At 46.4% G+C, this 25,084-nt stretch overlaps 1 protein-coding gene across 2 annotated transcripts; it reads right to left on the reverse strand.

Annotated features, from left to right (window-relative positions):
• Nucleotides 1-869: 869 nt before the first annotated feature.
• On the reverse strand, nucleotides 870-24,338 carry LOC111143349 (G protein nucleolar 2). Of its 2 annotated transcripts, XM_022497030.1 has the most exons (16): nucleotides 24,150-24,338; nucleotides 22,414-22,498; nucleotides 21,362-21,456; nucleotides 19,634-19,773; nucleotides 16,636-16,820; nucleotides 13,610-13,676; nucleotides 12,613-12,771; nucleotides 11,978-12,091; nucleotides 8,650-8,778; nucleotides 7,693-7,797; nucleotides 6,755-6,913; nucleotides 6,190-6,303; nucleotides 2,805-3,280; nucleotides 2,382-2,461; nucleotides 1,722-1,807; nucleotides 870-1,062 (listed from the first exon to the last, which is right to left on the reverse strand). In XM_022497030.1, the coding sequence occupies exons 1-16, from the start codon at nucleotides 24,211-24,213 to the stop codon at nucleotides 910-912; spliced, it is 2,211 nt and encodes a 736-aa protein (XP_022352738.1). In that variant the 5' UTR covers nucleotides 24,214-24,338; the 3' UTR covers nucleotides 870-909. The 2 variants fall into 2 exon arrangements, with proteins under 2 accessions (XP_022352738.1, XP_022352739.1); XM_022497031.1 differs by lacking the exons at nucleotides 16,636-16,820; nucleotides 21,362-21,456; nucleotides 22,414-22,498; nucleotides 24,150-24,338 and having other exon boundaries at nucleotides 19,634-19,727.
• Nucleotides 24,339-25,084: the final 746 nt, after the last annotated feature.

The following is a 25,084-nucleotide window of genomic DNA, read 5'->3' on the forward strand; positions in this document are numbered from 1 at the left end:
GCTGCTGCTGGTTCCACAGGCAGAACAGTACGTGAGCAACACAGATCTCTCACTCAGGGCAGCCCGGAGTGGGCCAGCGCAGCAAGAGGCGTGACTGCCCTCCTTCCTGCGGATGCAGACTGCACGAGGAACACACTTAGAGGAGGGCACGAGCGTGTCCACTTGGCTGCGCTGCCTCAAGTGGCTCAGTGTTGCCCTCAGGTGCCAGGAGGGACCCTCCGTAGCGGACCTCTGACCCGACATCGTCCCTCTGAAGGCTCCAAGGCTCCCTGGAAGGGCAGTCTGACAAGAAGAGCTGTGTTCCAAGTCAAACTTGCCCTGTGCCCCTCTCCCCTAAGATCAGAAGCCAGCTTTTACCCCTGTCCACGTGTCCTTGGGCATTCTAAGGCGCCACTGCAATCACCTGTGGGCTGCCATTTTCGTGGGCAAGAGCTCTGCTCGCTGAGATGGGCTAGACACGAGAGTCCTTGGCAGTGAAGCACCTATGTCCTCACCACGACTCCGGGACAGCTTGAGTGGCATTTTCCCCTCCTATTTTAAAGCCTGGGCCATGTACACTACATCCTTGAGATTTTGTTTTCACACTTCTGTTTCAAACTAATTGCCAGTATGACAGAAATACCACCTTTTCCATGCTGTAGACCTCATCCCTGTTTCTGTCAGAGACCTGCATGCCACGTTAACGCTCTGGAGGAACTAAGAGGGCTCGTGGAGGTGTCAGAAGTGCCCCTGGACCCCATCACCTAAAGCCTTGGGGTTGCAGGGACTTTCTTTTAACAGCACTGGTGAAGGGTTTCAACTGTCAAACCTCAGAATACATCAGGGCCTTAGAAATGCCAACTGGGCATGAAGAGAAGAACACAGTTTCTAATTGCATATTTTTGTATAATTTAATAAACTTTTAAAATGTTACTGCTTATGTTTGAATTTTTTGTGTTTGTGTTTCTGTCCGTCTGAGTCATTGGTCTTCTTTTTGTTCCTGTTCCTATTTTTCACGTTGTGTGTTTCATAGTAGCGTACACCAACTTTCCTGGACTGCTGCTGCCGCGCCGCTCGCCTCCGCTATAAACAATGGCAAGAAAGAAAAAAAACAAAATGACCAAAAACAAACAAACAAAAAAAAACACCCCAGTCAATCATAGCAAAGTCCCAGAAGAGCCCCTCTGTTTCTCTGCGCTCCCTTCCTATGCTGCTCCCCCAAGTACTAGAAGCAGTGCTAGTAACAAGGAAGGGCTCCCCTCACAGACCCAAGTGTGCTCTTGCACAGTAACTCGTGACCGTGCCATGTTCTAGACGGTCATTTGGTCCAACCATCCACCATGCTGGAATCTTTTCTACCGCACTCCTGACAAGTGGTCCTCTAAGGGTGAACACTTCTAGTAAGAAGCTCTTCATTCCCCGGGGGGGGCCACCCCAGCTCTGATGAGCCCAGTAACAGAGCTGGGGGCAGGAATCCGTCTGCCGAAACAGCTCTGCTCACCACAGAAAACCAGCGGACCCTTCTAGAGGGGAGCCCACCTGTCTGAGGACAGTGATCAAGAACTCAAGGACCTTCATCCGCTAGGCCAACTCTTAATCCCATTGAACTAATCACAACTACGTCACTTAGGACTGGGGTTCTGAGAATTCAACTCCAGACCAGCAGTTCTGGAAAGCATGTCTCAGGAAATGGATTGTTCCTCTTTACTTCCTGGGTGACATTTAAGACCAAAACCACGTACTTCCTTAGATGTAAGCATTCTGCGAGTCTTATTTGAACGGTCCTCTTCCCTCTGTGCCTTCCTTTTCTTTCCCTTTTTGGTAGGTGCTGGAAACATAACACACAAACATACAGAAAAGAATCAGGAATTTTCTATTCCAAACTCTGTCTGTGAATGCTAACATGAGAATGAGCTTGACTGTGTTGGAGAAAGAAGGCCAGTGTGCATGGAGTGTGACGGGCACGGTGCAGGGGAAAAGTGGGATGAGGCCGGGAGGGCGCCAAGTCAGGGGGACCCTTCCAGGCCGTACCAGGGTTTGCATTCATGCCACGGAAACACATTTTCATGTAGAAGCTGTGAGTCCAATGCAGTAAAGAACAGATACCTGACCCATCCCGCCTCCCACAAAAAAAAATCTGGCTGACTCACCCCTAGACTATAAGGTTACTAATGGTCTCTTTTTACAGGAAGTCTCCTGAATTAATCCCACGAAATGTGCAGAATGAAAAGCGAATAACCCAAGCTATACAACAAACAGTATACAGAACAGGGTCACCTGCCCATAATGACAAGCACCGTGCGGGGAACAGCACAATCCCCCAGCGTAGAGATGAAAGTCACACGTCCCACGGTTCTAAGGGTGCACACCGCACCCAAGCGGTTTGATGAATTTAACTTTACCTGTGTCTTCTGCAACCTCTTCGGCTGCTCTTTGTTCTTCAGAATTTGCAAAAACCTTTTCACTTAGTCCCTTGGATATTCTGCAACAGAAAAGCCAAGTAACACAGCTGCCCGATCACGTGCCAACCCGGGGGCAGGGACCACCCTGAAGACTGCAGAAAGCCACCCTCCTTCCCGCAGTTGCCACTGCAGCCCACCAGCAGGAGGTGAAGCCCCACAGTTCCAGCAGCTCCCTGGGCCTTGGGCAGAGGCGGACCTAAGCCACTCATAATTCAGGGAGCTCCCTCTCATAAAAGGACAGACCACTTTTTTAAAAAATGGCACTCCTTTCCACCTCCCATAAAAATACTGCTCCAGTCCTCGTGGCAAGTGTCTTAGAAAGGAACGAGCAAACTACAATTTGTGAGAAGACGAGGATACGACCTGACTGCTGAAAACTTCTTAGCTTTGGCTTTGTTTAAAAATTTCTGATATTTAGCAATCTTTTCATCCAGAGCTCTAATAACGGCCTTGGTGTCGTTTCCCACATGTTCTCCCTGGGACTCCGGGCAAGACTCCTCTTCCTCGTCTTCCAGTTGCTCCAGTTGCTCCTGTTCCTCCTCCTCCTCCTCCTCCTCCTCCTCCTCTCCGGAAAAGCTCTCAAGCTCTTCATCGATATCGGACATCTCCAAAGGGACCAGGTCATCCCCGGAAAACTGAGGCACGACATTGATTTTGCCGAAATTCTGCCGAACCCGTGCCAGAATCTGCTGCATTTCTGAGTCCGTGTCACAGTGACTGTTCTCGTTTTCCTTCTCAGTGACAGGCTCTGAGGCTTCCCCTAGAGTTGCGGTAACTTCCTCTTCAGCGTCCTTCTGGATTGCTTCTGTGGCAACTTCCAAAGATGGGGAGGACGGGAGCTATTCAGACCAAAAAGGGGGACAGGTGAGGGAGAGAAATGGGATCAGAAAATAAAAACCATTTCCGAACTGAGAGCCTGCTCCCGAAGGAGGCAGTCCCCTTCTCGGCACTAAGGGAAAGAACTGAAAACCCGCCCACTGGAATCCCGTCGTTCATCTACCGCAGGCCAAGCTCCATTACACCCAGAAGCCGCGACTCGGCTCCAAGGCCTTCAGCTGCGGTTCCAAAGGATGAGCCCACTGTGAGTATCGAACCACTCAGACCATCCGCCATGCCCAGCAGAGTGTCTGCCTCCCTCCACCCTCCCTGAGGAGGGGAAGGACTGGGGCTGTGGAGACAGGCACACCCAAGGCGAGCACACACAAGTGCCCCGGACAGAAAGCAGACTGCTAAGCGGTGGGACGCAGGAGAAGCCCCCGGAGGAAAGGTGTGATGACCAAGAGAAGGGAAGCTTGTGACGGGAGGCCATGAGGAGGCGAGTTGGGGGACAGGGAAATAAGCTGCCTCTCTGAGGTAACAGCAAAGAAGTGTGTGGCAGGATTTATCCTGGTGCCTCGCCTTTGTGGTATTATTTTATCCTTGCAACGGAGATTCACGAACCTTCAGGGATTTTCCGAAGGCAAGAGTGGTCGCACACCAAGTGCTCAATAAGTCAGGAATCCAGAACATTCAGGAAATTGTATACAAAATTTGTAGGTACATTTTTATACCTGTTCCCAAAGCTAAGTTTTTAGCTTTTAGATTCTGAACGAGTTTCGGCCACTACCAAGAGAAAAAAAAGAAGAAAATCGCAGACTGGGGGAAATAATGATCTAAAACTCAATGACCAGACACGGAGGAAGCGCTCAAGATAACCCTATGATGTGCACATAGGGTGACAAGAGACCCTGCCACACCTCCTTCCTACCACGACCCCCCCCCACCGCGAGTCCCTTGTGCCTTGTGCTGCTGCGGTCCGGCCCCATGACTTCCTCTCGGCACGTGGATCACAGCAGGCAGGCCCTGCCTTCGGCCAGTCCCCTCTCCCAAGAAGACAGCTACTCCGCTCCTGCCTCACACCATTAAGGTCTCTACCAAAACGCCATTCCTCAGAGGCCACCCTCGCCCATCCCACGTACAAGAACACTCCTCTGTCTCCCATGCCCTGATCCTGGTTTTGTCTTCCTCACAGTAAGCAGTGCTTCCTGACATTTTTCTATTTATCTGTTTACTGTCTGTTTGCCTATAGTATCAGAATGTATGTTTGGTTTTGGCACAAGAGCTCTAAACCCCTTAGTATCCTGAGTAAAAAAAGGGTGCCTGCCATTCTTCCTAACAAGCCCCTTTCCACCACCCAGGAGTTTATGCTGATGACATGCTCACGGGAGGGGGGGCCTCTCTTCAGAATGGGGGCTGGTCACCAAAAGGCCCAAGCACCTGAAGAGAGAGCGAGAGACAGGAGTTTGATCACCGATGGCCAATATAATGGAACGTCCGTGGGAAGCCCTGAAGGGTAAGGTCTGGGGAGCTTCTGGGTCGAATGTACTGATGTGCCAGGAACGCACCAGGCCCAGAAAGGGCACAGGAACTCTATGCCACCCACAACCCAACACCTGGCCCTAGGCATCTCTTCCATTTGGCTGTTCCTGAGCTATATCCTCTACGACAAGGCGGCCATCATAAACCACTTTTCTGAGTTCTAGGCGTCGTTTCAGCAAATCGTCAAGCCTGAGAAGCTCTGAATTTGTAGCTGGCTGGGCAGAAGCGTGGGCAGCCTGAGAACCCCACCTGCAGCTGGCCTCTGAAGGGGGGGCCGTTTTGTGGGACTAAACCTTTAACCTGTAGGTCTGGGCTAACTCTTAGAGCAAGTATCAGAACTGAACTGAATTACTAGATATTCAACTGGAGTCAGAGAGCTGCAGAGCTGGTATGGGTATCAGAGTGCCCAGAGATATGGAAGGGCATGAGGCGGGGACCCGTCTGCTCTGCTGTAACACCGCCAGCGCCCAGCGGAGTACGGAGCACAGAGGACGTCCTCCGTACGCTGGTGCTGCCGGAACGACTCAACCAGCCAACGACTTAACACACCAGGAAGATGGGAGAGGACTGGGTTTTGGCTTTTTTGGCTGTTCTGGGGGCTCAGCTGGGAGAGGGAGAAAAGTTAACATATACTTCAGGTACGTCAATTCTGAAATGCTGGAGAATATATTCAACCGGAAGTTTCTAGCTGATAGTTGAAACTCTGGGAACAGAGTTCAAGTAAGAGGGAACCAGGACGACACGAAACCGAAAGCACCAGCACGGAAGCAAAACTAAAGCCACCTCTTCCAAAGGCTTAGCAGAGCTCTGAAAAAGAGCCTAGAAATAGAAAAGCAAAAGGCCACAGCTGGAGCCTTGCGGCAGTCCACTGCCAGGGGGAAGGAAAGGCAACAGAAGGGAAGCTTCTCAATCCAGCCCAGAAGCCCGAAATCTAAGGCTTCTTTCCCTGGCTACAAACTGTACCACTCTCCTTTCCCACCCGATCACGAGCTTCCTGAGGGCAAGGGCTGTGTTATTTATTCCTACATTCCCTGTGCCAGGCACATGGCTGGGACTAACAGATAAATGTAAAGCCAATCCTGGAAATGCCTCTGCTCCTCATGAATAAGGAAATACACAGGATCGGAAAAGCACTTACAGGCAGAGCCCTCTTTGTTCTAGGCCCTAAAGACTGGTATTCAGACTTGGTCTTCTATCACAAATCTACTTTCTAGTTTCCAAATGCCACCCCCACCCCAAGAAGGTCATAACAACAGCTCTATGGGATGGGAGACAGTAGAGGGAAATGCCCCAAAGAAAACAGGTGCTTCATAAAGGAAGGCAATCAAAGGCACTACGCCTAGGTCAGTAATCACACTTTCCAGAAGGCAGGCCCACCCTGGTCTCTTACCTGGGAGGCCGCAGGGGGCTCTGCATTAGGCGGCTTGACAAAGAAAGGAATCCGACCCCTCTGCCAGTCATTGAGAACCATCTTGCCCACAGTCTGCAAGTCCGGCTCTCCACCCTGAAATGTCACAGGAAGACTGCCGGTTAAATTCAAGAACAAATCCATTTCCCAGCGTGGAGGCACTGCAGCCGCCCCAGTTATTCATCACCATCTGCTTGCCAAGTTCCGTACTGTTCACGACAAAAAAAGTCCAGCAGAGCCTGGCTGGCTCAGTCGGTGGAGCATGAGACTCCTGGTCTCAGGCTTGTGAGCTTAAGTCCCATGCTGGGTGGATTACTTAAAAGTAAAATCTCTAAAACAAAAAAAAAAAACAAAAAATAAAAAACAAAACAAAAAAATAAAAGAAGGCCCATTTAAAAATAACATCTTTAAAACAAAAAAAACCCCCAAAACAAAACCAAACCAAACCACAAAATAAAAGAAAGCTCATTAGCCCCCGCACCTCCCCCAACCGACCTCCCCACCCTGCCACGTGTCCTGGTCTGCATTTGCACAGACCCTCGCTCACCTTCAGTAACTTCCCAGTCCGGAACGCCAGCTTCTCAAGAAAGTCCTCAGCATTCTCCCAAGAATCAATCTTGTAGGTTTTGCTGATGTATTCTGGCTTTGCTCGTTCAAGTACAGCACTGATGTGGTCTTCGGGAGTCTTTATTTTTTCAACTTGAACCTAGATGTTAACAGGAAAATTCCTGCCTTATAGACTTTATATGGAAGCAGTGAAGTTCACATTTGTAACAATATCTGAAAACAGATTTCAACAACCGTTGTGCAAGTGGAGCCTGGCAGGGCCCGTCTCCGAGGTGGCCAGCCGCGGTCAGCTGGAAGGTCCCTGCACGCCGGCCACCACCACAGAGCCTAGGACTCGGCGCTGACCCCTGCTCACCACACACTAACTGTGTGGTTCTGCAAGCAGTTCAAGTTGGAGCGTCTCGTGCTACTCACTCGCAGAAACGGCGAAAAGCCTGCCAATGCCAGGACACAGGGAGAATTCGATAGTTTAAGGAGAGAGGGGAGGAATGTGCTCAGGATGTATGGCCAGCAGCCCTGGCTAAGGTTAAGTGAAGCCATTTAAAGGTTTTGGTCATATTCAGAAACAAGTGAGGAAACGCTTGTGTTCCAAAATGACTCAGCCCATAAACCCTCGAAGATGAATGATCACTAAACGTAAACAGGCCCTGCTTCCCTCCAGATCCCGCGTGGAAACTACAAACTCTTGTGGGATGACATTGAGCAGATCTGCCCCGGCTCCAGACTCCCCAAGCAGGCTACAGCGGAATGGAGAGGCCGCCCTGCTGAGCGTCGTGTTCCTGAAGTCTGTTCAGATGGGCGGACCCCGAACAGCCTCCCCAGTGAGTGAAACGCAAAGGTATCCAAGGTCCCCCCGCAGCCCCAGACTGCTCCCCACAAAGAGCAAACAAAGAGCCTGTCGGGACTAAAAGTACTCACCACTCCTTTCAGCACAATGTCTGTCTCCGAGTCTTCGGAGGGGTAAACCACACCTGGACAGTCGATAAGGAATATCCGACGCATCAAGGTGATGTACTGCCAGACCTGAAGGCAGAAAGCCAGAGACCCCTGGGTCAAACCCTCAGTCTGATCTCACAAAGCTACAAAGGCTCTCCTCTATTTGGGCCACTCATGAGGCACTTCCACAAAGTATCAACTACCGTTTCCACCGGCAAAGAGTCTAAAAGTAAAGCCGATCATACCGAGTCAACCTTTCCCTAATTTTTCAAACTACTCTTCGAAGATTAATACTGTCTGACTCCTCTTCCTTTGAGCAGAACTCAAGCTGCTCCCCAAACACTCTGTGCTTAAGGGTCTGTCCCCAGCTGCCAGAATCTACTGTAACACTGAGTTTTCTTTCATAACCCAGGCACCAATATTCTTGGGTTAGTTTTGTTTGCCAAAGAAAGGCTGGAGTAACAATTTAAAACAGACTTAAAGGGGCGCCTAGGTGGCTCAGTGGGTTAAAGCCTCTACCTTCAGCTCAGGTCATGATCTCAGGGTCCTGGGATCGAGCCCTGCATTAGGCTCTCTGCTCTGCGGGGAGCCTGCTTCCCCCTCTCTCTCTGCCTGCCTCTCTGCCTACTTGTGATCTCTGTCAAATTAATAAATAAATTCTTTAAAAAATAAAAAATAATAAAACAATAAAACAGACTTAAAATGAATGGCATCTCCTTGATCATACCAAAGGCACACAGTGCCATACAAAGTACTCTCGGTCTTACCCAAATGGGTAGAAACAACTCTGGTACACTCCAAACCATCACATAGAGACTAAACTCTCAATGGTGGCTTTCATTCAAGAGAAGTAGATAGATATCTCCATGACCTAAATAACCACCCTCTGTAAAAATAAAATATAGAGACATAAATAAGGCCCTCTTGAGCCAGACATACCTTTGTTTCACCTGCAATGGGGGCCACGTTGCAAACTTTCTTGGAGCGCAATGTGTTTATCACAGAGCTCTTGCCAACATTTGGATAGCCAATGAACCCGACACTGATCTGCTTCTTGTCAGTGTGCAGCTGTTAAAGAGAACACACACCACATATACACGGTCATGAACATCCCCCGGGAAACATAGGTTGTGTTACTTTGCTCATAAAACAAAGAACACAGGGCAAAAGTGTCACTAGAACTTGATCTAAAGCCTAGACACACACCAACTGTGTCATCTGAGTGGGCTGCACATACACACACTTATGAATCAATCAGATGTGACTCATTTCCTCAGTCGTCAATGTGCTATTGTTCTTCAAGGTTTTAAGGTTAAAAATATGTAGGTCGAAAATCAAAGGAAGAAAGAACTTGTTAGTCATCAGTTTAACACCATCCACAGATAACACCAACTGGCAATCCCAAGACCCATCCCTCCTTTTCTCTGCACAATACATTTTGCATTTTCATTGCCAAATACAAATGACAGAAGAAAGAAAAAGCAACCGCAGAAGTCAGACCATTGAATAAGAGTCTCAAGGAGACCAGAGCTCAACAAGAAGTCTGCAACCGGCTGAGGGCTTCCGATTAAAGATGGCGGACTGAATGTCCACACTGGCCTCACTCCCTCCGCAGACTCCACTACGAGGACAGCAGTGAGAATGAATACATGGGAACCCACGGAACCAGGCATATAAAACCAAAGAATAAACTGGAAATGAGACAATAAAAACAAACAGACAATGTTAGCAAAATACTAGCGGCTAGAAAGTAGTATCTAACTTGGCCCACTACAAAATTGAAAGCTAAGGTAGGAAAACTAAAAACCCAGCAAAAATATTGCCAAAGAATCACAAATGCCCTCAGGAACTGGCAAGACAGCTACAGCTCAGGGGCTCTGAAATCAAGACCAGCAAGAAGTCCGCGGAGCAGGGACACCGCTCTACCTCTCCCCCCCCCAGCACAGGCACCCAGCTTCTCTGCCCCACTGCCTTTCCAGATATGGATTTTTTTGGAAACCCTGCATGCATCTCTGAAAATATCTTTCATTTTTAGATGGGAACCTATGTTTAGGGATAACAGCAGCTAAAGGCAAGCATTCCCAGTGTGATTACCTGAAAATCTAAATATCGATGTCCTTCCTCCCGCTGAGTTCCCAAAACCCCGGCAGTCAAGCTTATATATCCCTGAGCTCGAGACTGGAACACTCCTTTACGGAGAAACTCTCAGATCCAGGAGTAAAGACCTACAGACACTGACACCGAGGGTGCCCTCCAACAAAATACTGGGTTTCTGCCTAGTTACCCTACAGTGAAGTCTATTATTCAATAGTCATCCCCCAAACCCCAAACAAATAAAACTTCCATTGGGTTTTTAGTGGCTCACCCTTACATACAAACAAAAAGTAAAAAATAATCAGAAATTTAAACTGTGACTAGTACAAAAGACAGAAAAAAACACAAAAAAACTGGCAGGAAATAGAGTCAATGCAGGAAGAAAGGAAAATTTCAAAATACAATATCATTGCCCTTCTCAGAAACAGATGAAAGTTCATCTGTGACACAAGAATAGAGGCAGGCCAATGCTTAAAAGTGAGAGGCAAAATAAATGTTACTAAAGAACAACTAAATGATCAAGTCAGAGAAACTTCCCATGATATATAGCAAAACATCACAAAGGCACCAAAGTAAAGCAAAGAAAATTCAAAAATTAAACCAGGAGATAAAACCAATTTCCTGAACAAGAAGAGGTGATGGGGTAGAGGGTGGGCGATCTCTAAGAAATAATACAGGACAACATCAGACAAAGTTCTGTCCAGTGCCTAACTCACTGACACTGACTCACCTAAAACCACTTCACTATGAAACTTTAAAACGGGAATTTTTTTAGGAGATCCCAGCCACAACAGACTGGGCATCAGAACGGCCTCAGATTTCTCTACAACACGCCAGAAGCCACCAGAAGATAACACAGTGGTGCTCTCAGCATTCCGGGGAGAACAGTGTGAAGACAGAATAAAGGTATTTTCAAAACACAAGGTCTCAAAAAAGGTACCCTTCTAAGCTCAGCTTCTTAAGAAGCTTTTAGAAAATATGTTCCATTAAAAGGAAAAAGTAAACCAGGTTAGAAGAAAAACCAAGAAAGAAGATCCCCTGTTGGATCCCTTGATCCCAATGAACAAGGTATCCAACCCAGGAGAGAGCCACAGGAATGCTCAGAAGGACATCCCAGGAGGACAACTCTGCAGCCAGCCCGGGGGGCAGCCAGTCCCGACTGGAAGGTAGGGTCCCCAACACTCTCGAAGCTCCCACTCTGCCAGCGGATTTGGTGACATGTTAGTGACAAAGGACAAGGAGCTAATTAACACCAGAGAGGACAGAAGGTTCTATTAGAAAGGAATTACAATCACAGCACCATGTGGGTGAGCTGTGACTGATGTTCTAGGTCAAAATAATGTACACACTGAAGGAAATTATCATCTAGCCAGATGACATATAACAACAGAGCGAGAACAGAGGGAGGGGAGTACGTGTGGGGAGAGGACAGCTGTAAGAAACTTAATACACATTTTCCACAGCACAGACTTAGCAAGTGTCCAAAATGGCAGGTGCTGGGGAGTGGGAGGGCGTGGGGTAGGGGAGATCAGAAATAGAATCAAAAGCAGGTACTAAAAATATGGAAGAAAATAAGGGAAGTAACTAACAGCCACGAGCTGGAAGTGTCTGCTTCCAGGAACCGGGAAGTGTGGGGCAGAGGATGTGTGTCCTTTGTCTGAAGCCAGGCAGAATGAATGAGACACGCCAACACCTAGCTACAGGTACAGAATGTGAAGCTCCAAGAACATCTGCGAGGGCGACCTGGTCGCAGGGCTTCCCAAAGAAAGTGACATCAGACCAGGGATCAGCAGGGGGCCCGGGGGGGTGGGGCTCAGAAACTGCACAGGCCTGAGGGCAGAGGAGGCACTGCAGGCCTTGCAAAGCAGGATGGGGAACACAGGGGTGTGGGGGAGGGGCCGTTCTCAAGCAGAGGACGGACCATCAGGAGCCAGGGATACTGCAGGAAGGAAAGCAATGTTTGTAAAAGGTAGGGACTATGGCTGAGCTGGAAGACACTTTCCACAATCCCTTATAACCCCAAGGCTCTAGAAGTTTTTACGTCTCTCAGACACACACTTATTATTACCAAGATGGTGGAACTGAGGTGTGTAATCTAACACAACTGGCAAGAGAAAGTCTCCCACGGACCCACAGCTACACACTCCAGGAGAGGCAGGTCAGGTACCAGTACCTTTCCAAACTGCCGGAGAAGCTGAATAAAGGCTCCTTTGCCAAAGGGGTTGGTAAGACTTGCGTGGAAGGCAAGGGTCGGGTAATCCTGGGAGAGGACAGCCACCCAACGTTTCTAAAAGGCGAAAACAAGACACTTGTTTATTCATAAGCCAAGAAAACTCAAAGCTTAAGTTACACACTATTTTTTACATACAGAGCTGTCTAAGGAAAACCTTAGCTAAAATTCTTTAAAATATATTTTTTTTAAAGAATGACAAGTAATCCTTTTTCTTTTGTCTCACAAACATGGAACAATTACAAAAACGCCTTCATCGAGACTGAACGCAACTAATATAACAGAATGAGGAACAGGCCAGCAGCTGCAGCAGCTTCTCCTCCCGAAGGGGCCATATCGCCCATCCTGTGGGTCCCGCAGCCGTCCCTTCGCCAACCATCAGCGGGTAAAACATTAACTCCGCCCACGGTCGGTGAAGCACATTTTCGTTTTGCTTCCAGTGAGAAAGCTTCCACGACTACTAGGTCAAAAAGTCCAGAACTTTAAGGTCTCAGATCTCATTTGAAGTGAAACATCTTTATTGACAGAGAGCTTGGCCTCCATCTGCAAGTCTGTTCTGGATAAGCAGCTGTACTTACTGTCGCCCAGGTTGGAACAAGGTCACATTTGTTAAGAACAAAAATTAGGTGTTTCCAGGGTTTTTCCTTCTTCAAGTAAGTCTCAATGTGAGGGGAACGGGTACCCATCGGATCTCTAGCGTCAAGAACTTGAACTACAACATCTGAAGAATCTATCACCTGCGATTCAAAGAGGCGAAAAGGATTTGTTTTAGTACAGATGAGAAGTGGGAGACGGAGGACATTTAAAGGAACCTGGGAAAAATAAAACAGTGAGAACTTCAAAACACGGGTAGGTTGTGGCCAATCTCAGTGCCTAGTGATTGGAACTTTTTCCATCCTGTGAGTAGGAGAAACTTATCAAATTTCAAAGAGGAAAACTAATTTAGATGTAACCCATACTACTTCACAACTACTGTTCATTACTGAATGAAGTCACTTACTTCTTAAACTTCTACAAGTTTCTACTGTCACAGGTTTTGTGTATTCTACAAAAAACTAGAACATTTAGTTTACCTTCAGGGTATACTTTCCTGTTAGGTTACTGTCAGATTATGAGATTGTGCTGGAAAGCTTTTAGTGACCAAGAATTATCTCGAGTACTCGGACATCAAACTTAGCCAGCTGAACCAGGACTCGGGACACACGAAGGCTCCTCCACGAACCAGTGGGGTGAGCTGGGTAAGGTACTCAACCTTTCTAGACAGGTGTTCTCATCTATAAATGACAAGGCTAAGTAACTTAACCCCCCCCCACGCAGCTCTAACCATGTACGATAAATCCAAAGTCTATGGAACGTAGCTTTTATTATTATTTTTTTAAAAAAGCACAGTTATCCAGAACAATGGTAGCATGTGCTTAGCCACATCTGTCCTGGTTTTGGAGGGGAATAAGGATGGAATGAACAGCAGAGTTTGTGCTTTATTTGTGAGAGCTTCCATATATCAAGATCAGTTTTCTCAAATAAGATAATGAAAGCCAAAGGAAGCTTGCAACAAGAAGGAACTGAAAGTCTTACCTTGTAGAGCTCACCCCATATTCTTTTGGACTGTCCCTTCTTATAGATCTCTTCTTGGGCTTCACTTCTAAATAAGAAAACACTCCAGGTGAGCAAGTGAACCCTACAAAAAGGATGTTTAGGGAGGAGATGACGATGCTCCGCAGGAAAAGGGCATCAGAACTACTTGGAGGTGGGGCAAAAGCAAATTTCACTGAAAAAGCCAAATGCCCATCAGTGGAGGGATGGGTTAAAAATGTGCGGTATACACAACGGACTGTGACTCAGCAACAAAGAAGAACACAGGACTGACACGGGCCACAACCTGGATGGCCCCAGCGACATTCTGGTCATGAAAGGACAGAGACTGCAGGACTGCATGTAGGACCGAGTACCTTTCAGCAGAGCAGTCAAACTGCTAAGAGACAGACCGCAGAAGGGCAGCGGCCAAGCGCTAGGAAGTTACTATCTACGGGGTGAAGACTCTCGGTTCAGGATGACATGGAATAGTTCTGGAAGCAGACACGGAGCTGTGACGGCTCATACCCACATGGATGTGCCCAGTGCCACTGCAGTGCAGGCTTCCAAGGGACTGAACTGGTATAGCCTTTGTGCAGTTCACCACAGTGAAATACTTAACTTAAAAACAGTGACTCAAGGGGCACCTGGGTGGCTCAGTGGGTAAAGCCTCTGCCTTCGGCTCAGGTCATGATCCCAGGGTCCTGGGATCGAGCCCCACATCCGGCTCTCTGCTCAGCAGGGAGCCTGCTTCCCCCTCTCTCTCTGCCTGCCTCTCTGGCTACTTGTGATCTCTGTCAAATTAATAAATAAAATCTTTAAAAAAATAATAAAAAAAAAAAACGATTCAAGAAAACAGCAGGTGTTGGCGAGAACGTGGAGAAAGGAGAACCCTCATGTACCACTGGTGGGAATGCAAACCAGGACAGAAGGTCCTCAAAAGTTAAAAATAGGAATGCTGTGAAATGTCTAAGACTGACGAATCACAGACCTGAGCCCCTGGCACAAATAATACATTATATGCTAATAAAAATAATAATAAAAAAGTTAAAAATAGGACTACCACGTGATCCAGTAATTACACTCCTGGGTATAACCCAAAGAACACAAAAAGCACCAATTTTTTTTTTTTAAAGATTTATTTATTTATTTATTTGACAGACAGAGATCACAAGTAGGCAGAGAGGCAGGCAGAGAGAGAGAGAGGAGGAAGCAGGCTCCCTGCGGAGCAGAGAGCCTGATGCGGGGCTCGATCCCAGGACCCCAGGATCATGACCTGAGTCGAAGGCAGAGGCTTTAACCCCACTGAGCCACCCAGGCGCCCCTAAATGCACCAATTTTGGAAAGATATAGGCAACTCTATGTTTACAGCAGCATTACTGACAGTAGCCAATAGCCAGGTGGATGCCCAAGCAGCCATCAATGGATGAATGGATAAAGAAGTTGCGATATACACACACGACGGAACATCACTGAGCCACCAGTGCAACATTTGCAACAGCATGGCTGGAGCTAGAGTAAAATGCCACATGAGATCAGTCATTCAGAGAAAGACAAATAACACAGGATGCCACTCATGTGTGGATTTTAAGAAACAAAACAAATGAACAAAGGAAGAAAAGAGATGTTCTACAGCAGGACTGTCGATTAAGTACTGACATGGAAATCTATTGTTAATAATTTAAAAAAAAGTTTTTTCTAAATATTTATCTAAAATAAAATGTAAGGGCGCCTGGGTGGCTCAGTCATTAAGCGTATACCTTCAGCTCAGATCACCATCCTAGGGTCCTGGGACTGAGTCCCGCACTGGACTCCCTGCTCTGTGGGGAGTCTGCTTCTCCCTCTACCTGGCCCCCCGGGCTCATGATCTCTATCTCTCTCTCTCTCTCTCACATTCTCACCCTCTCTCTCTCAAATAAACAAAATTTTTAAAAAACTAAAATAAAATATTTTAAAAATATAAAGGGCAAGTTAAAATACAGTCTTAAGGGGCATCTGGGTGGCTCAGGGCCTCTGCCTTAGGCTTGGGTCATGATCCCGGGGTCCTGGGATCGAGCCCCGCATCGGGCTCTCTGCTCAGCGGGGAGCCTGCTTCCTCCTCTCTCTCTGCCTGCCTCTGCCTACTTGTGATCTCTGTCAAATAAATAAATTTTTAAAAAATCTTAAAATACAATCTTAAGATATTTATAAATGAACATGGAATGTAAAAAAGATCTAGAATAATATATGTAATAGTGACTGATTCTTGACCTTCTTTTGGGTATGAACCCCTATGAGAATATGACAAAGCTATTGATCCTTTTCCTCCCTCTCCCCAAAACAAATATAAGACCGACAAAACAGCGGCACCTTTATGCATGTACATACACTTTCCATGTTCTCTTCACAGGGTCACAGGAAACTCAAAGGCCATCCGTGAATCCCCATGGTCTAGAGTCTCTGTTTAAGGAAGCCTTGACATTCACAATTTTAACAAGTTAATAACATGGTCGCTGAGATTATGAGCTCTTGGTTTCTTTGTGCTGCATTTCTAATTTAACCCTATATTCTAAATTGTCTATCCTAGACTTCACTGCTGTTACAACGAAGAAAAAAGTTTATCTTTATTTTGGGAATGAAAGAAGAGACCTAGAAAAAAACAGCCACCTCAAATTATTTTCAGTCTGGCCCCAGCTTCACAAACTTTTCTAGTCAAAGGGAAGAACACTCTCCATCTAGGAGTTAAAGCACCAGGGCACCTGAGTGGCTCAGTCAAGTGTCTGCCTTTGGCTCAGATCATGATGCCAGGGTCCTGGGATCAACCCCTGTGTTGGGCTCCCTGCTCAGCAGGGAGGCCGGCTTCCTCTTCTCTCCCTGCCAGTCCCCCTGCTTTGTATGCTCTGTCAAATAAATAAAATCTTAAAAAAAAAAAAAAAAAAAGGAGTTAAAGCACTGAGCTTTAACTCAGCATTATGTAGGTAAAATAAAGGTAAAGACAATGTTTTGTTGCAGAAGAGCAAATGAGAGTGGTATGAATGTTCAAACTGTACCTGACACCAGTGTCTTCAGTGACCAAGTCACGATCCTTGCCCTGGTCGTAGCTCTCAGTGGACAATGCTGCATTTTCTAGAAGAGACTGCATATCACTAGCAAGTAAGTTTGGTCGCTTCCTCTGTGACTTCGGGCCAAATGTAGTTTCAAAGCTTTCAGTATCAAGAATGTGCACCTTTGAGTTCTAAAGAGAAAAGAGAATTATTCAAAAGGTAAGGAAGGCACTGAGCAAAAGCAAAAGTTAAAAACCAACCCGGGAAAGGTTTTCCTCTTTTATCTTTCCAAAGCTCAACCCACACCAAAAACTACAACATGGATGCAGCCTGGTTTCAAATCAGCCTGAAATCGCAAAAGCACTTGTTCCTCCATTCTGAAATTCTGGAAGACTCCTTGGACTAATACAAAGTAATATAAATAGTCAAAGCAAGTATGAACAGTTGTGTAAGACTTGCCAAAAACTCTGCTTTATTTCATTTATCATAAACTGCAGTCAAATGTAATTAAGGCTACAATGATGAACATTAACTTATCTTTTCTGACTTTTTTTTTTTTGAGCTTCCAGACAAGTGCATAAAATTCGCCAAACTCACAGATTTTGTCAAGGACAATCATACTCAAATTTGTGTGTTTTTTTAAACCAACTGTAAATGCCAACTTTTTCTTGGAAGTTAATTTCTTTCATGGCTAAAAGGAATTGCTTGTTTTGTAAGATGCATTTTAGTTTCAGATAACATTTTCCCTAATTTAGGTAACGTTTTTATTAAATGCACATGGAAAGTCTTCAGATGAAAAACATCTAGCAAGAGTCCAAAATAATAGTTCAGATGTGATAAAAGGAACCTGATACTAACTAGAACTTGCTGTGTCTGTAAAGGAGTTATGGGCATAGGAATTTTTGAAGCAGGATAAAAGTCAAAGTTTGAGTTAGGATCTATCACGTAACAGAATGTTAACAGCCGGCAGAGAATACCCTCAAAAAAAAAAAAAAAAAAAAAAAGCCTCTGCCCCTCAGTAAGCACCAGTTACTAAATGTGGATGACGAAGTCTCCCCTGTGGCTTCTGACCTCGATCCTACCCCCTCCAATTCCCAGATCCTTAAGCTATGATCACTTTTTCTTTTTAAATTTTCTAAAAAGATCTTATTTATTTATTTGTCAGAGAGAGAGAAAGAGCGAGTGAGCACAAGCAGGGAGAGAAGCAGGAAGAGAGAGAGGCAGGCTCCCCGCTGAGCTGGGAGCCCAATATGGAACTCGATCCCAGGACCCTGGGATCATGACCTGAGCCGAAGGCAGACGCTTAACCACTGAGCCACCAAGGCATCCCACTACAGTCGCCTTTTCAGATTCTCTGACCCATCTCTTAGTTCAGTTTTACCTGCTACCCTCCCACAAGGGAACATCCCCAACCAGAAGGTTGGGTTTCACACTGGAACTAGATACTAACGTCGCCGTGAAAACTGTGATCACAGTTATCCTTGGAAATCTCACAAGTCACCTATAGAGCACACAGAGCACAGTAGACACAAGGATGTGTGCGTGGAAAGCTATACACTGACAAGCGCCACGCAGTTAGAGGTAGTAGGGCAATAAAGGACGCAAATCAAATCAGTTACAGTATTTTTGCTGTATTGCTACAGAATCAGTGAATGTAATGTGCACGGGGCTAAAAGTTAAAGCGTATCTGATTAGCCTGCACTGTGTGGCCATCTGAGAATTAAGTTTTATAACCAGTAGTAGATACCGCACTAAAATAAACAGGGAAGGTTTTTCAAGGCCAAAGCACAAAGCTCCTCCCTTACCCTGAGCACCTAGCTGCACCAAAACCCCAGCTGAGCGCTGCAGCTGTGGACCCCATGGCCTCCGGACCAGCGACTGACGTCTGAATTTTAGAAGCACTGAACGACCGGGATGGGCAACAAAGCAATAAATCCATAATAAAAAACCTCTCAGTTCTTCTCATAAACAGGATTCAATAGTTTGTTAAAAGATGGCTTTAGGGAGAACAGACAAAAGAGAACAAGGGAAATGAGCAACTTGTCTGTGGTTCGTGAATTACACTCATGTGTTTCCCTGAAAGAAAACAGTCATTCCTCTAATAGGCGCCATTCTTCTCGTCTGTCATAAAACAAAGCATAATTGACAAAACCTGAGGCAATAACCAGGCCTTGGTTTTTATTTTGTTCTGCGAGTAAACAATTTTCTTTGAACTGTTTAATCCATGTATGCATGTCAGTGTTTCCTTCCCCTCCTTACATTGGAACCGAGGCTTATACACTGGCTACATTTCTGGGAACTATTATTCAATACGAGTAAAAACGTGCAAACATTAGGGCATTTCTTTGGTTCTGTGTGAAACTCATTCCACTTCAAGCTGGATTCAGTCCTTACTGTCCTTCAACTCCACCGATCATTAAGAACCAATCTGACCAGCACCCTTTCCTTCGCTGGAAAGACTTCCAAGGGTCTCACAGAAGCTGAAAGTACACAGCACCAAAGGCCTCCCTCCTACCAACCCAATCCCCACCCTACATGTCCCTGAAGTCTGCTGGAGTCACCACTTAAACTAGTTTGCCTAACCAAAAACAACCGTACAACTAGTGTTAGTAATAGCCACAGTCTCTTTAGCTATCGGGCAGTGTGCTATGTGCTCATTATATGCCAAATGCCTCATCTGCATCGGATCACCCAAGGAGGCGGGTTTTCCTGATTCTACAACCATGGAAGTGAAGGCTCACGGAGAAACCGATGAAGGCTCTAGGTCAGAGGAGAGCAAAGACTAAGTCAGGCCTGCCTCCCAAGGCCCTAATCCACAAGGTACCACACCTTCCTGACACGATGTGGTTCCTACTAAGGCGAGACCCCGAGAGAGGGGAAAGCTTATCAGGACTGCATCAAAGCCACTCTTCTCTATGGAAGAACAAAAGACAAAGATGGTACAAAGGGACTGGCATCAACTGTGCCTAAGAAATTCCATTGCCAGGGATATCCTCCAACTTACATGAGGCTGGATCCGATCATGGAGAAGAGACATGGGCAACTTGCTTTGCTTCATGACAACTTTGTATGGGTCCTTCAGAACTGTGCCCATTTCCTCTTGAAATTTTTGTAATGATGACTGTTTAATCACACGTGTGTTTCCTGTTTTACAGAAGAATGTTGCTTTTTAATGAAGAACTCCTTTTTGCTTCTGTATCCTTCTTCCCAATGGCATAGGGAAAAGCAAAACTCCGAATTACCCTGGCTTCACCCAAACACCTGCTACGCCCATCCCATGTATCCGTTTTCAAACTTAAAAGAGGGGGGAAAAATAAAAACAAAAAAACTGCCTCTCCTGCACTCATAGACTATGAACTAATCCACCAACCCAGACACACAAAGGGTTTCAAGAGTTTTCCAAGCTCAATTTCCTGACTGGATGAAACCGAAAAATCAACATCACTGAATGGAATGGAGATTTGACAAATGTCCGACACTTCCTGCTACATCTGTCAAAGAAATCCGGAGCCAACCAGAGCTGATCTATCAGTCTACGGAGAGAATCCTGAAGCCCAGAACCCAGGTTGCAGCTTCTGCTTTTTACGGTTATAAGGGTTTGAAAGGACTATTAAATTAGCCAATAAATCCACGCAAAGGAAACCAAATAAAGCACGTAACACTAGCTGGAGAACACTTTGTAAGCGAGGGGGCCCGAAACACATAGGCAACGGAACAGCACGCCAGAGCACAAATGCAGAACCCAAGGTGGTGAGGGCTACGATGCCTGCACCGATGACACAGAGCTCACGGCCTGCTGTGCACGGCCCTGAGCACCGCTCACCGGCTCGCCCACGTAATCCCCACAGCAGTGTTCCAAGATGCAGACTGTTTTTATCCTCATTTTACAGACAGGAAACCAGTGAACAGAGAGATGTAGTAACTTGCCCCGTCACAGAAATGGCAGAACTAGGATTCACATTCAGATAGTCTGAACCTAGATCTAGTCACCATATACAGCCACCATGCTAAACATCTCTCTAAAAAGTTTTGACACTTTCCTGAGTTGCAGCTTCCTAGAGGGTATCCTGTCAACAGATGTAAGACGCACTGAAAGGTAGCTGCCATCTGCCACCAACCACAGAGGTCAAGCACTGGGCCAATGATGGGGTCTGACCATCTGACTGGCCCACGCACCTCGCAGGGACTAAGGGAAAGCCCAGACTGAGGTGTGGGTGGAGTTTCCCAGAAAGAAGCCCTGATCCCATTCTGTTATTCTTGGGAAAGACCAAAAAGAGATCCTTCCACTGTCAGTCCAAATCCCCATTAAGAAACGTTTCAAAGGAATGGCCAGTGAATGGACTTACATTTCGAGTTAAAGCTACCAACCTATCTGCAAGGCCACTCTCAAACAGCCACGCTCTCCAGGCCACCAGAAAGGCAGAGATGAGAGTTCTCTGGTCTGGGAAGGCTGGTCACTAACATGTAAAGGATGGGTTCATCTGTTTTAAAGGGTTCACTTATAATCAACAATGATGAGCGCTCTACAAAAAACAACCTATTTATGGGATCCACCACTACTACTACTTTTCTCAGTACTCTTCCCACCACGGGCACTTCTCAGCCCTTTCTCATATAATCCTTGACAGTTTGACTCACCCCCAAACTTCTGCCCTTTAGACACCTTTTAAGCCTACCTTTTCCCATACAGCACATGTTCAATAGAGCACAAGTGACAGAGGCCAATACTCACCAAACCACTTAATATTTGGTTCCACTCTCGCCACCGTGCCAGAAGCCACCGTGGACTGATACTGCAGAGGCTTAATCACTTTGCCACGACTGTTCCTAAATTGAGGAAGTAACAGATTCTGGTTGATGACAGAAGAAAGGCAAGAGCAAAGCTTGGTTTCCAGAACACCCTTTCCATCAAAAGGAACTTTTTTCTTTTTTTGGTTTTAAATGATCATGAAACACAGATTTCAGTAAACAAGAAGTACTTCTACATTTGAAACAGATTGTTCAAAAGTCATTTAACCTCTTGCAACAGAGCACGTAATGATTTCTGCTGGATGAATAACAAATAATGCTGATGTTTAAAAATCTGTTTATTGTTTGTCTTTAAAAAAAAAACCACATACTTGAGTTTTTTGGGTAATTATTTGAAGACTGGTTTAAATGAATTTTAAGTAGAGGGTGATTTATGCTGGAACTCAAAATTCTAAAATAAACAGAAGAGTAGGTGACTAAGGCAGATTAAGTTCATTGACGTTTGTGTTTTAGACACATCTTTCAGAACGGATGAAGAATCTAATTACCAAACAAATTAAGACCAGCTAGCAAAATGCCAGGCTCAGCAAGTCCCCATGGTAGAGGCTGCCTCAGCAGAACTTAGAGTTGTGATGAGTTTCCAAGTGCCACAATGTTGTGATCTAAATTTTTGCATTAAAAAAACAAGTTTTCTGGCTGCTCTCATTAACTACAGTCCTATATGCTTTGTTAAAGAAAACCAGATTTCTACTTGAGGGATATTTAACTAGAGATTTAATGCACTATCCGTGGAGGCTGAGGCCGTTGAGGAATGAAACCTCCTTTGGTCGTACAGTGTTGTGACACAACCACTATTTCACCACCTGCTACCCATGTCTTGAACCGAAAATTCACCATTTATCTTAACAGCACCCCCATAAGACGATATTTGAAAATATGCTATTCCTATCTGGGGGAAGAGGGGGTGGGGATTAGGTCTGAGCTAGGAATCCAGGACACGAAGGAAAGGAGAGGATGGCAGTGTGGAATACTCACCTGCGCTCCTTTTGCCGGTACATATTCAGGCGCCGGATTGTGGCCCGGTCCCTCATGTTTTGGCCTCCTGCTCCCTGCACTCGATCTAGGAAAGACAGAAGTAGACCGCAAACTATTTGATCACCAAGTTTAAGTATGGTCGCTGCCTCAAACACACCAACTAATTCACTCAAAGTAGGCACGCTGCCGCTTTGCTGCAAAATGTCTACTCTCTCCCTATATCATTCCAACAGAATTCTTATCACTGGATGCTAGCTGGTCTGACAAAGCTGACCTAATCTTTGATCCTCGGTATGACTGTGTTTGGTAAGAGTTAATCATTTTGAGTATTAACTGTGGCACTGTGGGACCCACATTTACAGCCATCACCTCACTTAATCCATGGAATAATCCTATAAAGAGAGATACATTATCCTCATTCTGCAAGCTAAGAAACTGAGGCACAGGCGCCAGGCACCCTGCCCACGATCACACAGCTACCTAATGGCAGAGCGAGAATTAGAACAAAAACATTCGATCGCCATCTATGCTCTAACTGTGGGTCTCAGCTGAGCCGGCTACATGCAGGGCACCACCGAGACCACGATTTTGATACTTAAGTGTTCCGTATGTACCAGTTTCTTAATTTCCTAATGTTTTAGTTTAATCAACAGCTAAGTAGGGATTTTTGCCTTACATCTTGGAGATAAAGAGAAGGACAAATAAGCATGCTGATACTAGCCTAGCTTTTCCTTTTGGGGATATCTTCAAGTCAGCTGTCTACCCCTGAAGTGATACAGTAGAAAACAGGCTGAAATCCCAGCACTGGTGCTTCTACTGCTCACCAAGTGTGCCAACTGTGATGAGCCACTTCCCAATTTTGGCCCCACCTCTTCACCTATATCATAACTTCTCAGGGCCCTTTTCGGTCTAAGATTCCAGTCTACACCAATTGAATAATTTATCAGCAATCCAGAGAAAACATTCCATGGGATTTGTTCAAGTCCTCAAAAACTTTAAACCATATTTTAAAACAAAGTTCCAGTAACTAAACCCAATAGAAAGGACTCCCCCAAAGACTATCTTGTTCATCCTGCAGGTGGAAACTCAGCAAAACTCATAAACATCTCTAAAAACCTCTTTATTGAAATGTTCATTAGTTATCTATCTGTAGGGTTTTCTGTGCCCTTTACCAGGTGGGATGACTCCAAGAGCCGAACGTAGGATCCCTTTCTCATTTAAATAGTCCAAGCAAGAGTGGCAGGCAAGTGTGGTCAAGTGTGAAACGCCAGCTGGGTCGACCTACTTGTAATCTGATTTTACCTAATTTACTGCTAACAATTCCCTGAGCTGGAAAACTGTAATCATATAAGACTGAAATACGCTGCGGGAGGGGCTGACATACACAGGAACACGAGAGGAGGTCAAGATCACTGTCCCTTCCAACGCAGAGCTTCCCAGTCTCCGCACCTCACAACTGGAAACGCCCCAAGGATGCCAGGCCTAAGTGTTCGCTTTTCCCGACGTTAGACAAGGTGCCTGGCACCTGGCCCTGAGAAGCGTTCAAGACGTCAGCACTCCTCAGTGCCTCCGAATTAAAAAACCACCTTCTCCCTTCTAGTCCCCAGTAGCCGCTCGGCTCGAGGCCACTCCAAGCAACGCCGCCCGGGTGTCCCTCCTTCCCCCTCGACCTCCTCCGAGCCCTCCCCACCAAGCTTCCTCCAAGCTCCACCCTCCGCGAGCCCCGCCGCCTGTACCAGGGTTTGTGCTGGCCTTGGAGGGGTTGATGGTGCTCCGTCCTTTGTACTTGGGCTTCACCATCTTGCCGACGGGACCGGAACCGGAGCGCTAGGCCAGGTCTTGGACGAGTACACGAGCTCCTAACTTCCAAGGCCCTGCGGTAAACGACCCTCAAGAACCGCGCTTGACCACGTGGGCGCGGGCGACGTCACTTCCGCTCGCTCGCCCGTTGCTTCCCCTGAGCGACTTCCTGCGAACGCGCTGCGCGCGCCGCCGCTCTCCTGACTCCGCCCCCGTCCCCGTGGCTTAGCCGTCACCCTGCGTGAAGCCCCCGCCCCTTTCGCTGCCTAGCAACCGCCAAGCTGCTCCTCCCCAGCGGCTGCCTCGGTGCCCGGCACGCGCTGCCCCGAGCTCCTAGTGGGTCCACCCCCCACTTCCCAGGTCAATAGCACAAGCTTAAGTTCAATTATCTCCTGAGGTTGTCCTGTAACCCTTCCAAAAGGGGCTGACCATATAGAAGCCAAATATCAGTCATACCTCGTCACCCTTCTTAAAATTCCAGTCGCGCATCATCATACTTAGAGAGAGAAACTCAAAACTCCTAGCCATCCCTACTGAATTCTGCAGGATCTGGCCCCTGCCTATTTATTCGACCTCATTTGGACCTCCCGCCCTCTGATTATTCTGACATTTACACTGGATCCGTCCCCCTGAGTCACTCTTCCTTGAACCTTTCATAGCAAGTTCCTTGTGGTCATTCTGTTCACCACTGGGATGTCACCTACTGGTAGGTGAAAAATACAGGATACAAACAAAGAAAAATACAGGATACCCAGTTAAATTTGAATTTCAGATAAATAATAATGTTTAATGTAAGTACGTCCCGTGCATTATTTGGGACATAATTTTACTTTAAAAAAAAGTAATAGTGTATCTGAAATTCACAATTACC

Source organism: Enhydra lutris, unplaced genomic scaffold (assembly GCF_002288905.1).
Source record: "Enhydra lutris kenyoni isolate GAN:26980312 unplaced genomic scaffold, ASM228890v2 scaffoldscaffold9, whole genome shotgun sequence".
Classification (NCBI taxonomy): Eukaryota; Metazoa; Chordata; class Mammalia; order Carnivora; family Mustelidae; genus Enhydra; species Enhydra lutris.